Source organism: Lepidochelys kempii, chromosome 1 (genome assembly GCF_965140265.1).
Source record: "Lepidochelys kempii isolate rLepKem1 chromosome 1, rLepKem1.hap2, whole genome shotgun sequence".
Lineage (NCBI taxonomy): Eukaryota > Metazoa > Chordata > Testudines > Cheloniidae > Lepidochelys > Lepidochelys kempii.
Genome location: NC_133256.1, coordinates 240,519,657 through 240,538,128, shown reverse-complemented (window position 1 = coordinate 240,538,128; position 18,472 = coordinate 240,519,657). Strand labels below are relative to the sequence as shown.

At 44.9% G+C, this 18,472-nt stretch overlaps 1 protein-coding gene across 1 annotated transcript in view; it reads right to left on the bottom strand.

Annotated features, from left to right (window-relative positions):
* Positions 1 to 18,472, bottom strand: part of CACNA2D4 (calcium voltage-gated channel auxiliary subunit alpha2delta 4) — a 174,845-nt gene that overhangs the window by 113,331 nt on the left and 43,042 nt on the right. The window contains exons 13-19 of the mRNA XM_073335235.1: positions 17,228 to 17,306; positions 15,995 to 16,128; positions 12,211 to 12,288; positions 11,744 to 11,824; positions 9,448 to 9,522; positions 7,560 to 7,646; positions 5,188 to 5,259 (exon numbers count right to left, since the gene is read on the bottom strand). Coding sequence (XP_073191336.1) covers positions 5,188 to 5,259; positions 7,560 to 7,646; positions 9,448 to 9,522; positions 11,744 to 11,824; positions 12,211 to 12,288; positions 15,995 to 16,128; positions 17,228 to 17,306 — 606 coding nt within the window. The remainder of the gene's footprint in view (positions 1 to 5,187; positions 5,260 to 7,559; positions 7,647 to 9,447; positions 9,523 to 11,743; positions 11,825 to 12,210; positions 12,289 to 15,994; positions 16,129 to 17,227; positions 17,307 to 18,472) is intronic.

Sequence of the window (18,472 nt, the reverse complement as noted above, 5' to 3'; positions counted from 1 at the left end):
TATGAAGACAACACAGCAAAGTACCTTGGTAAACACTCAGCAGCGTTGAGAGTCCAAATGAGAGAACCCTGCAAATATAGTGCTGTTGACTGGCTACAAATCTCTGGAATCTCGTTTGTGCTGGATGAACGTCCACATGAAAGCAGGCATCCTTGAAATCGAGGGCTGTGAACCAATTGCCTGATCTAGAGATGGGACAATTGATGAGTCACCATTCTGAACTTTAGGCAGCAGATAAACTTATTCCCTGAGGTCCAGAATGGATCTTCATCCTCCTGTCTTCTCAGGGACGAGAAAGTACTTTGAGTAGAACTCCTTTCCCCTTACTGCTGGAGGTACTAGTTTTACCACCCCCAGTTCAAGGAGTGTTCACATCCTACAGAAAAACCCTCTCATGAGAGAGATCTCCGAAAAAGGGCAGGGAGGTGACTGGGGAGATACGTAGCCCAAGAAGACAATCCCTAACACCCATCTGTCCACCATGATTTGAGTCCAGGAAGATAGGTAATGGGAAGTCTGCCTCCAAACGGAGGGGAATGACCAGAGGTTGACTACATCCAGTGAGACCATTGATGTGCAGCTCTCAAATGGCCTGTCAAAATTCTGGTTTCAGAGGTGATAGTGGTTGGGAAGTAAAGAGTAGTTTTCCCTGGGCACCATTCCTATGTGTTCTCTGATGCTTGCATGGCAATCCATACTGCTGCTGGTGATGAAAGACAGGTAGGGTTGGTTGTCTAAATTATGGTACGGGGTTCTCTTTTAATTACAGGTGTACAAATACTCAGTGAATTAAGTGTGGCTCAGGAGACTTTCAATGAGTGAAGAGACTCATCTGTCTTTGTGCTGAACAGCTTGTCAGATTCAAATTGGAGGCCTTCCACCACTGTTTGTACTTCCTTTGGGATTCTCAAGAAGGGAAGCCACAATGAGCATCTTATTATGACGGCCGTTGAGATGGACCTCACCGCCCTGTCTAAGTTCATCTGGAGGGCTGATCTCATCACTTCCTTTCCCTTAACAGTCAGGGCCTGGAGCCGGTCTCTAACTTCCTAGGGCATTTTATTGGCAAAGCCAGCTAGCTTACCATAGATGGTAAAATCATAATTGACCATCAACATTTGGCAGTTTGAGATTTGAAACTGCAGGGAGGTCAAAGAGTGTATCTTTCTTCCAAAGAGGTTGAGCCTCTTTGCTTCTTTCTCAAGTGGTGTAAACCTGGCCTGTGTGTCTGCTATTCTCAGTGACTGCAGACACTACCAATGAATTGGGAGGTGGGTAAGAGGATAGGTACTCCAACCCTTTTGCAGGTATGAAATCTCTTATTTATCCTGCTTGGATACTGGTGGTACCATGGAAGATGAGGGCCAAAGTATCTTGGCAGGTTCAAGGATAAGCTTGTTTATTGGAAGAGCCACTCTACTCAGAGCCAAGCTATGACGGATTTCCAGCAGTGTCTGTGGGGTTTTCATGGGCCTCTTCCTGAGAGATTTGAAATAACTTTGCCATTCTTTTAAAGGAAGTCCAGGAAGACCTTAGGGTAACAGGACACAGTGGGGAAACTGGAATAACTGTCTTGTCTGGGGAAGAGGAGGACAAGGTCACTGGCATGGTATCCTCCTATTCTGTTGATCCTCTTCCTCCTGTTGCTTTAATTACACTTCTCGAGGAGGCTGAAGATGCTCTTCCTCTTCTTTGGGAGCTCTGAATCTCCTTAGGTCCCTTGTGCCATGAGGTATGTTCATTGGGGGGTAGTCTCATGGGTCTTCTGGTCCCAAATACTGCCACTGTGAGGTATCATACCCCCTCAGTGCAGGGCCCCAGTGGGAGTAGGGTGAGTACTCTCTCAGATGGGAGGAGAGAGTTACGCTGGAGACTCCCAATGTCCTGTCTGGGCTCAATTCCCTCAAGGCATAGTCCAGGTGGGTCTGTCCTAGTCCTCTTCAGACTTTGAGGATTCAGATCCAGATGGAAAGCCCTCGGTACCAGAGGTGCTCTTTGATGGTATGGGCAACAGTCTGGCTCAACCCCTGCTCGAGAATGGGCATGCAAAGGGGTACTGCAGGGAGATCGGTACTAGCTGAAGGAATGGTGCGGGGCACTGGGGTTTGGCATGCAGTGGTGAGTCCTGTTCCAGGAGCACAAGAGGTCACCTGGAGCTGAGAAACAAGCCAGAGTTGAGGGAGTCGCTTCCATAACTGGAGCTGCTGATACACTGGCTCTGGCACTACAGATGAGGGTTTCTGTGCCAAGGAAGCCACACTAGGACCAAAGGGTGCTGATGTGTTGCCCTTTGAAAAAATCCCAGTACTGGATGGTCCCATTCTGGAGCAGGTAGCTACTGATGACTTGATATGGAATGGGAACTCCTCTCTCTTTTTAGAGGACTTGGATGGGGAACCTTCCCTATAGTTCTTATGGGAGCGCTTATGTCTCCCTTCCCCCTTCTTCCCTGGTTCTGCTCTCCAGAGTTTCTTGAAGCCAGAGGGAGTGTGAAAGTCTTGGAGCTGCCCAGGACTGAAGAGGAGGAGTCACTCTTTTCTTCTTCAGAATTATATTCAGGGGGTCTCCCTGGACAGAGGTTGTTCCTGCCTTCGTGGACTGTAACATGAGGAACTCTTGGAGTCAGAACTCCCTGGACGGCTTAGATCGACTCAGGAAAGACCTACAGATACTGCACCTGGAAGTGATATGCGCTTCCCTCAGGCAGTACAGACAGGTATCATGGTAGTCCATGATGGCACCTGATGCAGCTTTTAAAGCTGGGGATCCTCAACATAGTCTCCTGAAACCGAGGAGAACTGGGGTTGAGGCGGGTACAGCGAAACACTCATTGACTGGGGGGGGGTGGTCCAAAATGTAGGGAACCAAACCCCTAAAACTATTTCTAATTAAGAACTAACTCTAAAAATTCTTAACACTATTTACAGAGAGAAGCTGAAAAAGTCAGCATGAACACAGAACCTCTGTCCTAAACCACAAGCAGTAGGAAGGAACTAAGTGGTAGGGGACCTTTCATTCCTTCAGTGTGGAGCACAAGATGAGCAAGGATGCATGCGTGGACCAGAAGGATGCTTCTAGGGAAAATTTCTGGTTCTGGGTTCATGGAACACATGTGTAACCTGAAGTGCATTACACAGAGGGGAAATTACTTGAAGAACCAGGGATTAGAAGTGGGTGAGGGGTGAAACAGTGGTAACAAAATAAAAAAAGGGAAGGGAGAAATATAAAATATGGGGATGGTGAATTAACAGAGAAAAACTGGGGGGGGGAAGCAGAATGGGATGAGAAAAATATGGGAAAAAGAAGGGGAAAATTGAGAAAGAACATGGGGGGGGAAAGAATTGGAATTGAGAAAATATAGAAAGGGGATGGAAAAAAGCAAATAAGGAAAATGTCAGATGGGAACAATAAAAACAAGGGAAAAAGGAGGCAAATGGAGAAACTTGTAAGCATTTGTGACGTTCTTAAAAATGCTGAAATAAAGAAGATTCCTTTGGATGTCTCTGAGAAAATGATATTGTGAGTCTGCAGTACTACAATAAACTAAGAGGCTGCTGACCCCTGCCTGAGAGGATAATGGAATCATGAGCAATAAGCAGCATGGGCTTCTAAAGAATAGAGCTCACCAGACAAACAAGATTGGATTTTTCTGACAGAATAAAGTTAATAGATGAAGGGAATAAAGTGCATACAATATATTTGGATTTACATAAAGCATTTGCTCCAGTGCCTCATGAAATTTTACTCCCCCAAAATTAATTAATATTGGCTTAGATAGAATCTTTTTCCTGTGGATTGAAAACTGACTGAAACACTGTAAATGAAAAGTAATGGTAAACAATAGCATATCAGGTGGTGGGAAGTGGAGAATAGCAAGGATGTGTCTTAGGGACCATCTTCACTAACATTTTAGAAAATGGTCTGGAAGTGGGAGGGAGAAAAATAATGAGAAATACAGCCACACAATGGGAGGGAGAAAGTGAGGAGACAGTAATGCTGAAAGAAACGTAAGCATGAGACTAATGGCAGCTAATTAGAGAGGAGTGACAAATATGATATGGCAGCAGTCAAGGAGAGCTGGGGCTCTATGTGCAGAGATCTGATGTTGTGCAGCAGAGAGATTATAGTAACTCTCTATAGAGCTCCAGTGAGATAACATCCAGACTATGGCGTTCTGCTCTGGGCACTTCAGTACCAGAAAGATGTTGACAAATTATACCACAAAGAAAGGAAATAAAATGACAGAGCTGGTTGGATTGACTTACAGTGAAAAATGTAAAGGCATTACATATGCAGGCAATGCAAGGATGAGGGTGTGGGAGGACAAGTCAACCATCTACCTGTACTTGAATAGTGTGAACACAGAGGACGGAGGGGAATAATTTAGGGAGCTACAAGAGCTATAACTAGAAGTAATCAAATGAAAGTAAGACCTTAGTTACACTAGGAAATGGCATCATTTCAGCAAAGGTTGTCAACAACTGGTTTAGTTGAATTGGTGCGGACCACTGTTTAGCTGTGAGCATAGACAAGGACAAGCTACAGTCAGCAGCAACAGGTCAGCTAAACTGATGGCTGAAGTGGTGCGATTTCCTAATGTAGACAAGGCCTTCGAGAGGGAAAGCTTCCGGGCAGTGAGATCTGGAAGGCTGTGGAAGTGATGGATGCCCAATCACTTGAGAAAGTTAATTAAAAGTAGACTGAATGCAGTAATGGAAAACACAGTGAGGGATAATCTTGCAGGAGTGGACTAGGTGACTTAATATTAGAGCTAGTTCAAAATTTGCAATTTTAGTAGGATTTTCCATCAAAAATTTTGATGAAAATGTAATCCGTGCTGATCAAAAAACCCTGAAAATCTGAGAAAAATAGAGACAAAAATTACATTCTGATTTTTTATCAGGTCTACCTAATATATCTTTTCCATCCCTGAACGCCTATGATTTCATGTATTGTTTCCTCTACAGAGATGCCCCTATAATCTATGGACAGTATATTCCTTGGCTTTGCCTGGACAGACTAATGGTCTGAGAGCCATTCTGGTTTGAACAAATTATATATGTAAAATGCTATAATATTAAAATCCCCACACAAAATGCTGAGCTTTAGGTTTGCACCCTCCATAAATCACCATCTGTTTCCCACCTCCATTCCAGTTGTGATCTGAACAGGACCAAGATTTCTTACCCCTTTATCCACAGGGACCTTCACGTCCATAGCAAGGTAACCCGTTTCTCCATTGATCATTGCTGTTCTCAGCTGCACAGAGGAACAGATTAGCATTAGTGCCTCCGATTAGATAAGGACAGGATGTGGAGTGGTTTGTAATTCATATAGGGGAAGCTTCTACTGAGAAATGACTGGATCCCCTTTTCCACTGCCTTTTCAGAGCTCTCAGCTAAGAACATTTTATGAGCAGCTCAGAAGATTTACACAGGGAGGCTGGTAAATGCCATATAATAATATGGATTATTATTATTTAAAGCCTATAAAGATGGTCTTGTCATTAAGGCTAAGGACTTGGAGGGAAGGGACCTGCCAATCCTGCCATAACTGCACTTTGTGACAGTGAGCAAGACACATATTCTCCGTGTTTGCACCGCACTAGGAGATCCTCAGGTAAAAGGCAACAAAGAAACACAAAGCAATATTAGTTCTTCCAGAACAACCCCAAAGCTCTTCACAAACTTTAAAACCAATTTATCAAATCATAAGGTGCTCCCGCAAACCATTTCACCTGCTACTGAAATGTAGCCATTTCTGGACTGAAGCACATATATTTAACAGAGCACCGCAACATTATAAAACATGACGGGACAGGGAGTGAAGAGACTACCCTATTCAACTGAGGAGCGAAGAGGCGTTTAGGTAGACACAATGCAATTTTTCAAGGACACCCCTTCTTCTGAAAAAAAAAAGTGCTTGGGATCTTTAATGACCATAGACCTTGGTTTCCTAGCTAATCTGAAAGGTAGCATCTCCCGCCCAATGCCTCCTAGGATCATGCTAGGATATTAGATCAGTACTGACTCAGAAAGTAGGTGGGCACCAACTGACTTGGCAATACAATTTACTGCAGCACCTTTGGTAATCCAGTGGTGGTCTCCCATTCAAGTACTGGTAAGCCCACGCCTACTTACCTTATAAAATCTAATGAGGTCATTGTTCAAGTTGTTACTGCTTCATGCTTCAGTGTACTAAAATCACTTGCTTAATTACCCGCTGAGCATGAAACAGTGACTACCAAAGTAAGTTTCTCCTAGCCAAGAACATCTGACTTAAGGCCAGGGAGGCATGGGGTATTCTATGATCTGACTGAGCCTGTCACAGTCTCTCTGGGCTCTAAGTTGTTAAGACACCTGTCACAGGCACAGGAACTAGGGGCACAGGGGGTGCTGCAGCACCCCCAGCCCTCCAGGCCTGCGGTCCTGGCTCCCGGCCCTCTGCTCCTGCCCCCAGCTGTGGCCTCAGTATCGGTCCCCTTACCCCTGTCCGTATCCTCCACCTCCTGAAGCCATGGCTCTGGGGGGTGGGGGGCATGGACAGAGGTAAGGGGGGGGTATGAGGTAAAAGGTCTGGGGACTGCTGCTTTACAGTTTCCTTAGCTGGCTTTCAGCACCCCCACTATAAAAAGTGTTCCAGCACCACTGACACCTGGTATTTGATCCATATCTTCCATGTGATCCTGGTCTTGCAAAACATTTCCTTCCCAACACACAGACTGCAGTGGACAGTGAGAGGAAAGGTTAGAATTAGATGGCAGCAAAATCCGTATCCAGATTTTAAACCCCTCTGCTGTTCAGGGTAAGATAGTGGGAGGGGAAGGGGAGGTCTCCCAGTATAGTGATGTGGCCGTGCTCCTGAAGTTAGGACCTGAATTTGAACTTTCCCAAAATGCACTTATTAGAGCTTTGATCTCCTCCCCACCTCCCTCCCATCTTGTGACTCCAGCTACATTGGTCCCCATGAGAACAAGAAGCAGGCTCAAGTGAGAAACCATCAGAACTCGTGTAGTCCCACCCCGAGTAGCACAAAGTAAGGGAAACCACAACCGGGAGGTGTGACTGCAGCACATGTAGAAACAGCTGAGCTACTTTTGATCTAGATCAAAAGCTAGCCCAGGTAACAATAGCAGCCAAGCTGCAGCAGCACGGGAGGCTGCCTGGGCTAACCTTGTCCACCTGGGACCTTGGGTACATTCTTGAGCAGCCACCACCTGCGCTGCTGCAGCTTCATGGCGACTCTTCTGTGACCTAGCTCCAGTCTAACTACCTAGCTAGATCAAAGCTAGTTTGGGTATGTCTACATCTGCTACAATCACACCTCCCAAATGCAGTGTAGACGTACCCAGAGAGGGGGAGACAAGCACCCTGTATGGGAGTGAGAAGGGAATGTTTCTCTGTGTAGGGACTCACCCTCTGCTAGTAATGATCAGCCCCTGACAGAAGAAATCAAGAATTTTTACAATCTGCCATAAGGAAACTGACCCCCACTCCCTCACCCCCAGTAATTAGGAGGAAAGGGCCATGAACAGGCTACAATCCATTTTTGATACTCACTATTTCATCTTGGTCTTCCCACTCTACTTCAGAGAGATCCACACTGTTGTAGTTTGGTTTGGGCTTCAGCTTCTTTCCCTCTTTGTACTGGAGTTTATAAAAGAAACAGAAGAAATGGAGCTCTAACTTTCCAGGCTAGCCCTCTAGCACGTCACAGTCAATATTGCATTGATAAAATAGAGAAGCCACATTTATTTAGATTGACTGGCGAATGAGTGTTTATATAAGCAGGGGAATAGCCCCGCTATTGTGGGGAACTTTGCTGGCTTCTGCACTACCCCAGTGAAGTGGGCTAGCAAAAGGATCTGAGTCCTCGCTCCCACTTCCTTTACCCAGTGGCCTCCCTGCCCTTGAGGACTCCCCTTCCACTCTCCTGTCTGGCAGAGTCCTCGTAACCCCAACAAGGCTGGGCCCAGGATTCCCGGGGGGCTCGACCCCCAACCCTGCTGTGGTCACCTAGGACAGGGGCTAGGGTGTCCCACTCCGGGGTACTCTCTCTGCACTCGCCACTTCTCTGACCCACTGACCATTACATACAAGTTAAAGCAAATGCAAGTTATTTAATCAACAATTAATTTTAAAAAGAATAAGGAAAAATGGGAAAGGTTAAAGGAAACACATCAACCCGCTCTGTGGCAGGGAACATCACAAACGGCGTCTCTGGAATGTCAGGGCAATTCACAGTCTGTTCCTTGTAAGTCCCTGGCCTTCTTCTCAGGCCCTGGCTGTGCTGCAGGGATGCTGTGGGTTGGACACTCGCTCTGGTGGTGGCTCTCAGGCTCTCAGTGGTAGGATCCTTCTTCCCAGTGTCGCCCCCGCCCTGTCGGGGTTACGATCCAAGCCTGGCCTGCAGAGCCTCCTGGCTGAGACGTCTCCCTGTGCTGGGCCTGCTGCCCAGGGTCCCCCTCGCTCTCGCCAGCTGCTCACCCCACCCAGCTCCGGACTGCTCCAGCCCCAGCTCCACCACTCGGTCTCAGCACTGCTGCTGCTGCTCTGCCTCCAGCTCCCTGGGCTGCTTCTTTGGCCCCTCTGCCTCTGGTTGCTACAGCTCTGCTCCCAGGACAGGTCTGCTCTGCAGGCTGCTTCTGTCACTCTGCTCCCAGCACTGACCTGCTTTGTGGGCTGCTTTTCTGGCCCCTCTGGCTCTGGTTGCTGCAGCTCTCCTCCCAGGGCAAGTCTGCTCTCTCTGGGCTGTGCCTCTCGCTTTGGGTCTGCAGCTCTGCTCCCAGGACAGGGTCTGCTCTCTCTGGATCTGGCCCAGCTCTGCTCCCCAGCTCAGCTTGCACCCCTGCTTTCTCTTTAGTTCAGCCCCACTCTGTCTGACCCAGGAAATTCCAGCTCACATGGAGGATGGGACCTCCCTGGCCTCCTGATTCTCTGATTAGCCTGCCTGCCCTGTCATTCAGACTTACCTGGAGCATTGGCGTCTCCCCATTGTTCCCGTGGGCTGTCAGTCTCAGGGTCCTGATTTCCCATAGACCCTTCCCCTTGCAGTACTGGGAGCTAGCCAACCAAAACTCCCCCACTGAATGTTAGTAAGGGGGTAACAGTCCCCTTACATTTACATGCAGGTGTCATCTTATCCTACAGCCATTACATTTCCTACGTGTGGGCAGGATCTGGAGATGTGAGCATTACTGTGTCCTACAGGCCATTTCAGAAACAAGGGGCAAGCACAGGGCTATGTGGGCTTGCAGGTAACTATATACGCTGGTTTGTGAGAATATGTTTTGGTAATTCATATAAGGAAATCTGGTGAGCAGAAAGTTTACACCAGGACAATGACCTGATAGCCGTAGTGGTTGTATAAAAACATGAGATATATTAATCTCCCTGAAAGCCCATGGATTTAAGTCACAACAGTACTAAGAGCATCAGAATCACCTACCAAAGGTCGGAGGTCAGGGTGTGAGAGGATGTAACCGTTGTTAGTGTTCAGAAAGGCATATCCATGGACTCCCAACTGTTAGAAAAAGGTATTCGAATAATTAGCCTGGTCTCCTCTCCAGTTGCTGCTCTGTAACAGGGGAGTGAGTCCATTGTCCCACCAACATTCCTATTGATTTATTCTAACAATCAGGAAGAGGCTCTGATACTAAATGACTGATTTCCTAGCCACCAGCTGCTCTCTGGGTAGCAAGAAGAGTCTTACTGAGTATTTGTGTGCACAAATGGATAGCTAAGCACTGATGAGGTAATTGATTTGTGCATGTAACTGCAGTAAGTGCACAGACAGTGAGTGGCTGACAATTACCATTTAGGAGGTAAAATTAATTTTGGTATCCATGGCATTCCTATACTTAGAATGTGGAACAATGGGGAACACTATGGTAACAGTGCCACGAGTATTGAGGCAATAATCAAAATTTTCATGGTGGCCACTGTAGATGCACAACTGAGTGTGGATCTCAGAGCTTATCTTTCTGGAAACCAAGCCCCAAAAGGGTGTAGAAGGAACATTGTCACCTCTGAGAATCCTCTGTGGCTGAGTGTGGCTCTGCTGTGGCCTGAGTTAACAATGAGGTCACTTAAACAGTCCTGTCACAAAGAAGCCAAAACACTCTACTTGATAGTAGTCTCTCTCTCTTTAATAAAGTCTTTTGAAACGAGCACTCATACCAGGTTTAAAGGCTCTAACCTCAGAGCCCAGCTAAACCTTAACAAAAGTCTCTATGTCCCAGCAGCAGCTCCTTCTGCTGTAAAGCCTCAGGCTTCTCCATTGCTTAAAGAGGCCCTACAGTCTTTGCTCTGTTTGTCCAGGGTCTTTCCCAGGCCTCCTTACCTGGAGAGCTTTTGCCTAGTCCAGGCTCTCTGGAAGCTCTCTTCCTCTGGAGCTTCCTTTCTCCTCAGGAGTCCTTGTTTAACCAAGGTCCCTTTTACTCTGCCCAGGTGCCTAATTAACTGCCTTCCAGTTACTCAGTGACTTAAGTTGTCCCAGGGGAACCTGAGTTGTCTCATTCCCCCTTGTAGAGCCTGTCAGAGGTAGGCTGGGATGGGCCCCTGACCCCAGGCAATGTCGCATTTGACCTTCAGGTGAACTCTGAGAGAGTGACTAATGAGATCAAGTCTGCCTACAGTATATATTTCAGCCAATCCACAGAGTTCTTAAAACTCAAGTATAATTTGCACTTGTGAAGACAAGAATTATCCACTGGAAAACTAGTGTCTTTAACACCTCCATACAGATGTATATTTCTTGATAGTGAAGGAGGACTCATTTGTGTGACTAATTATCAATCAAACATTAGGTATTCTAGTGCGTGCAACTACCCAGCATTGGTTTAGTCACACTTATATGAACAAAAAGTTTTAACCCATAGCTTAAGTCACATGAATTTTGGGGTAATCCCCAGCAGTCACTGCTGTCAAGGTGACCCCTAATGGAAATTCACTAGAGGGACCAATCAACATTGTACAGAATTCTCAGCACAAGCCTAGTGAAGCAAAGTATAACAGGCCTCACAGAGAATAGCACTTTCCCACAGAGCCTCATTAAAAATTCATTTTTTTCAATGAGATCAACTTTCTTTTAAAACATATTTAAAAGCAATACAGAGCTGGTGAAACGGGCCGTCTTAACAAGTCTGGGGACTGAAATCCTTTTTAACCACAAAATGAGTACAGTACAGACAGCAATAGTGCAAACTTCCTCAACTTGCCCTGCCAAGAAATCTCAAAACTGACTTGGAGAAAGTCCCTCTAGGCATGACAGAATAGTTCAGTTTCAATTGTCCATTCTATCCTTGGCACCTCTGCCAAGAGTGTCAACGGTGATGCTAGTTGTGATGGTGCCAGCTATGACGGTGGTTTTAGTCTACTGGGAACTGGATGGAAACTACCAGCTCTTTTTAGATAGGCCACCAAAGAGTAATCCCATGGTGACAACTTGGGCCATTATTATCCTAGAATGCATTCAAGCTGGTGACAAGACGCAAAAAGTTCTAGGTCCTATTACCAATCTGCTACGACATTCAGTTTCTTTGTTTCTAGAGTAGTCTACAGGCTTGTCATGGTGAATGACAATTCCCCAGGTTCTGTAAAGAAATCACAGGATCCAAGCTTTATATCTGTGGTTACACCTCTATGCACAGTAACTGATAATTCATTGGATTATGCCTGTGGACAAGTGACTAGGTATTTAGCCATGTATGATGCCAGACGGTTTGCATTAGCTTGGGTCTTACCTTATACCGCGGAGCCAGTTTCAGTAGCTCTCTGAGTGGAACATCAGAGCCCACTACACCCAGGAGAATGCCATGAGATCTCTAAAAAATAAAGGAGAAACTGTTCTCAGAAATGAAATTCTGTTAGCGCTCAGCCTACCTTCACCTAAACATGGGCAAATGCCATTGCATCACTCTTCCATAGTAAACAGTCAGGGCTTGAGTGGAGTCTGCACATTTGGTGCTGGGCTGAAGCTGGGGGTGAGAAAACAAGACGAAGTTTCTTATTCCAGTGATACTGGGAAGAAGAAACATTCCGAGGGAGGGACAAATGATCTCTTAGAAATCAATAAATAGCCAAGCAGCTTGCTAGAGCCACCACAAAAGCCTATCTTCGTTAGCCAATGGCTTTAGAAGACTGCAGACCACCTCAGCATCCTTTTACCTGCCCTAGTTCCAAGGAGACTGTAGGGAAGCACTATACTCACCGTTTCATTCTTTTTGCTGAAGACTGGCATAGCTACTGTTGTCATGAGCAGCAGACTTTGAGCTTGAGATGCAAAGAGCTGCCACAGGACAAAGAGCAGTGTATTAACAAGTGTAATAGGATAGGGAGCCACCACCAGAAGCCTTAGGGTTTCCAGGGGCACCAAATGCTGAATGAAATCATACAGAAAAAAAAAAGCCCTGTATAAAAGGCACATTTCTGATCTTCCCTAGGAACAATGCTCCTTGTGGGAGGAGGGTGATCAGCCTAGGATAAAAACCAATGAAATTTGTCACAGGAAAAGGCATTAAAGACCTAACAATGCTAAAGAGAAAGGAATCTTTAGAAATTAATACCCTTTATGCATGTCCATGCCAAGGAAACATACATAGGTTCACATACAAATACATACTTAAATACAACCAAAGTGCACATACAATACAATTATAAGAAACAACACACACATGAGCAAAACTCATGGACACGCAAATCACATGTATAAATATACCCCAAACCAATGCATATAGCTTGAATGAGAAGCATCACAGACAAATACTAAAAAGAAACATGCACAGAGCATATTTAAATGCACTCATCACATGTGTGCCTAGGGACTGCTGAAGAAACTGCAAAGATAGAGGCAAAAACATGATATGAACACAAAACATGCTTAGCTACACCCAAAAGACATGTATATAGGACATAGCACAAACACATGCAATGCCATGTCAGAGAGCCCTCAATACTCTGTGAGAGAGACGTTCTAAGAACACACAAAACACAGGAGGAACATATAAAATACACAGGAGTCTCACAGACATACCTAGCTAGAAAAGTGACTCTCCTTCCTTGGCACAGGAAGCAAGTCCCTTCTATCGCTCCTTTGGCCAGATATGCAGCTCACCTTTTGACAGGTCAAAGTCCTGTGTCCTCTCCCTGTGCATGCTGGGAACCATAAAGGAGCCAGCCATTCTAGACAGTAACTTGAAGGGTTGAAGCTGGTATTCTGCCTTATTGAACTGAGCACAATCTGTTGCTGCCCTCATACCTGGGTGGATAGCTCTTATTCACAGCAGTGTTGGGGCAAATCTAGCACACATGTATCTCACAGTGACACACTCTACATATGTAAAAATACATACAGTGGACTAAACTACTGTACAGCACAGGGACTCCCTACCTACTCTCATCCAACAGCACAGCTCTCCAGTACATCCAGTGTTACCATTTCCTTCCTGACGCACATCCTCAGTGCTCCCGCCTCCTCCCCTCCCTGGATGTACAGTTCAGCAGTGACTAGATGAGCTAGCACAGACATTGTTTAGCCGACACAACGGGAGTAGCACGCTCACAGAACACAGCACAGGTGGTTACCTCCTCAGACTGTGGCAGCTAGCAAGAGACATGGATGGATACATGAATGAATGAACGCATACATGAATGAATGAAAAGCATGAGAGGCAGCAGGAGAGGAAGACAAATGCAAGCCAGAAAAATGAGACAACCAAGAAAAGCATCAGTGGACAAAACATCACTTCAAGCTCTTGTTTCGAAATACCAGAGCCAGGGCATATAGAATTTGCTGTGTAGCAGGGAGTACTATTGATGGTTTTGCTCAGCACACTCAGTAACTGACTCACCAGTACCTCATGTGCATAGTATGCTTGGCAAAACACATTTCCTTTGTTGCCCCCAGAGAGCAGGTACATCCCAAGGAATACCTCCATATTCAATCACAGCACAGAAGTGAGGACCAGCCTTCCCAGGGCTTAACCAGCAGTGTCTCACAGGCATGAACCAGTGCAAAACCTGTATATGTCATCCCTTTTGGAAGAGTCCTATCAAATGTAACAGGAGTATAAGTCACACTTCTATAGAATTTTTAAACCAGCCTGTAGAATTCTAGAGCAGGCACAGATATTCCACTGGTTGGTTCTAGAAATTCTATAGAAAGGAGATCATTCTATTTAAAATTCCACAGGTTTTTAGAGTAATTTCTCTATAGAATCCCATTGGTTTCATCCCTATTAAAGGACTTTTCCACAAAGGAATATATAAACTTTTCTCTTTTCTCACTCACCTGACTCCAAACCAGTTCCATAAATCTCAGACAACCATTTTCTCTTGAGACCTGATCCTTCTCAGGACACAACTGCCACCCACTAACCACCATGCCTTTTAAATGGCCCCATTTAAATTGGCACATTCTTAAAAGCTGTAGCAATGCCCCTTTGATGGGAAAGAAGCTCTATACTACCCTATGGCAAAGAGGTTAATCAAAAGGGCACAGTGATTGTTTAGTTAATTACATCAGGAGTGGAAATCTTCACTATTAGACTCTTTGACTTGGCTGCATGTTCCATGTTGGGATTATTCACTTTCTTTCCCTACTGCCCTGAAAGTGGAATAAAACCAGCACTGCTACAGTGGATAGAGGCTAATGAATTGAGGGGACTAAACTTCATCTCTTTATCCGCCCTTTGTAAACAACCCTGTTTCCTGCTCTAACACTCTAGATTGTACTCCTTCGGTCACCATCTGAACCCTCTCAACATCTTCCCCTCCTCTGACCCCTCTTTGGGGTCAGAGCATAGTCTATAATCTGACTTCTTCCTAGGGGCACCTACACCACTTGGAAGTGGTCAAGGTCCCTTGGCGGCTGGGAAGCATCTGGAGAAAGCGTTGTCATTCCTATGCCATAGCCTGTTCTGTAGTGAGTGCACCTACAGAAGGAAAACACCAAACCCAGAATCTCCTGCATGAAGGTGCTGGGATCACCAAAAGCAGAACCGGGCTGCCCTTCCCTCTAGGCAAAAAAACAGGTAAGAAAATGACCAAGGAAAACAATTCTATGTACTTGAAGAAGGGTTGGAGAAGATGTCCTTTATACCACGCTCCTCTTTAGTCTCTCTCTTTACTCTTTCTTGATCTCAAAGGCACATTGCTGTGGCATCCTTATTTTCAGAACATCTCAAGCCTACCACTAGTGTAGGCCACAGACAATGGAGCAGCCACATAAAAATGTTGAGGTAGCAGTGAGAGGATCCAGTCTGCAACAGCAATGGGAGGACACCAAAGGAGAGAGTAGAAGGTTGTAGGGCACCCTACGTTTAGTTCCCTCACACTGGCTGTGAGGTATTCCCTCACTCCAAGAGTTGAGCACACTTACCCTGTAATCATCCTAAATCTTGCTAGCACAGAGAGCAAAGGAACAAGCTTGACACCCAAACTGAGATCTATCTCTTTGTGTGACGGACAGCATGGTGGGAGCTGAGGAAAAGAATCTCTGTGACCCATATCCTGAGCTATAACTAATCACTGTCCTGTGAATAATCCTTTATAAAGTACCCTGAGTTAATGGAGAAAAGAAACACTACTTAGGTCATGATGTGCATTTGTGATTAGCCTTGGTTTCCTGGCTCACTGCACACTCTCAAGGAGACCTGAGACTTTGCATGGAGGATTCAGTTCCAGGATTGAGGGGAAAGAAATGCTGCCTGTCTAAACAGGTGCAGAGCAGTAAATTCTACAGATCAGCTGACTCCCAGTTTTACAATATGTTCATATTTCTGAGGGATCCTCCAAGAGATCCATATGTGACAGCCCTGCTTTCCCCCTCTCCTTCACTTAGCCCTTACTGTTCTAGCCCACGAAAGCTTATGCCCAAATAAATTTGTTAGTCTCTAAGGTGCCACAAGTATTCCCTGTTTTTTTTGCTGATCCAGACTAACACAGCTACCACTGAAACCTGTCTGCTGATTGGAAGCTTATCTCAATGTCCTTACCGCACTGTCCATGTAGGCTTCAGTCCATATGATGTCATGATCGTGGTTGATGACCATCGGACGGCTGAGCACATGCAGATATTCCATCACATTCTCCTGAACATCTGCCAGGGTGGAGATCTGAGTGTAGTAGCCTTAATGGAGAAACAGAAACCTGTCACTCTCCCAGTGTCCTCTCCTGAATTATTCAGGCATGTTCATTTGAATTCAAAAAGCAAACTGTCCGTTCAAACCTATTTGTGACACTTGGGTCTTTGTTTTCTGTGCATAAGCGAGGGCTTGAGCATGACAAGTGAGAATACTCACAAAAAGTGAACTTTTAACTCAAATATTCACCAAAAGCACCTTTCAAATTACAGGACTAACCAACATAACTAACCAACAGCAGGGTGAATGACACACTGCAAATTTTACACTTAAATATTTGAATTGAAATCCGAACTTTTATCGGTTAATTACATAAATCATCTAACCAGGGAACAGAAACAATATCATGTTACTTGTGAAACCAACCAATAAAAACTTGAATTCAGAAGATCCACAATGCATGAACAAAGAATTATTTACTGACAATCATTTTAAACACCACAAACATATAAGCATTTCACAATCTGTTTGTAGACAATTTGCAGACAAAGACAGGTGAAATTGTTTATTCTCCCAGACCTTGCTCATGGATCCCCACCCCATTGTGCACCTACATAGGGAAGCCATTTACTGGCTTATATGTGAAAGAATCATTCAGCCCTACTTTGGGGTACAAAGTGGCAGCCATTTTGTGCCAGCAATAGCACCTCATAGTTTTAAGGTGGGGAAAATGAGGAATACTGGGATCAAAATGAACCAATGGCAGAATTTTAGGTAGACATACATAATGCCATTTGGCCAGGACTCTGGGGTTCACCTTCTGCTCTTGTGAAAAGGGCCATGAAATCTTTAACAGAAAGGATGGCAGTTTTGTCACTCAGCCAAAAGATAGCATGTCCAGTGACACAGACACAGTGCTGCTTAACACCACGATAGGGAGTCGGTTTAGTACTGATCAAGGAGTAGCCTCAGTGAAACACCAACAGCACTCCTTGCAGCACCTGAGTTTTCCTCAGAAGTCTCCCATCCAAGTGCTAACTAGGCACAAACTTTAGTGTATGAGCTCTAAAGAGATCTCAGTCCCAGAATGCATGATTGCAGTCTGCATGTGATGTGTATAGTGGGCTAATTGTTCACAGACAGCACCTTTGTTGTTGCAAGCTATCCATTTCACATTTTGTGCAAATGTGACTTCCCTTCCAATGAGATAAGTGAAAACCCGGACCTGTGTAACAAGAATACAGTGGTAAGAATTATGCAGAAATCATCTCCCATTTGCAACAGTCCCAAGTCAGTCCAAAGAGGTGTAATGTAACATGCTACGAAATTAGAACGGTAGTGGCTTGACACCCATGTTGCAGAAGTGTAAATTACTACACTGAAGGACAGTGGAGAAATTGTCTTTACACTGATATATGATTCTCTTGTTCCCTGAGAACCTCATTATCAATCAAAATTAACCTGGCCAGCCAAGTAACAATACATGGAGGCACGGAGCGTGATCATTTGGAGATGAGAACTCTTAAACACTAAGCTGGCACACACTCGATTTGTTTTGGGAACAGCTGTGGAGAGAAGGTTTGATTAACAAACCAGAAGCAAGAATTGTGATTGATTTCACAGCAGTAGCCAGATCCACATGCAGGTAGCTTCACCACTCATAAAAATTCTTAACCCATGGAAATATTTAACCACATAAAGCAATTAACGGGACACTATCAGGTTAAAATTCATCTGTTTTCAGAGTGTTCTCATTCATGTGATCAATAACAATTTAGCTTATTTAAAATGAAACAATATTAAAAATCAAATTTATTTTTTGCTCTTTCTGCTGTTTGTTTCCCTTGTGCATTTCCCTCAGCTTGGACAAGGAAAACAAACGAGTCACTTTGGTTTAGAATCAGTTCTTATTTTTTTTCAGTTCCAGGTCCTGATTCAATAGCACAAGGGCTGTAACACAACTGAGTTACAAATAGAGCTGGTTGGGAATTTTTTGACAAGACAGTTTTTTGTCAGAAAACGCCGATTAGCTGAAATTGAAACTTTTCAGGGAATGTTCCATTTCCAATGAACTTTCCTCAAGAAATGTTTCTCAGGTTCTCTGGGATATCCAGGTACAAGTCTCTGCCTGAACCAGGCAGAGCAAGGACTACGAACCTGGGTGTCCTACACCCAGGTAAATGCTCTAACCAGCGGACTATTGGCTACTCTGGGGTGGGTCAGTGTCTGTCTGTCTATTTTGTCTTGGAAAAGTCTTGGGTTCATCCCAACGTATAACAGGACAATATCTTGAAATCTCAAAAAATTCTGCAGGACAGGAAGACTCCAACCTTTTCCACCCAGTTCTATTGTAAATACTGCATAGAGATGTTCAGTTATTTATTTATTCAT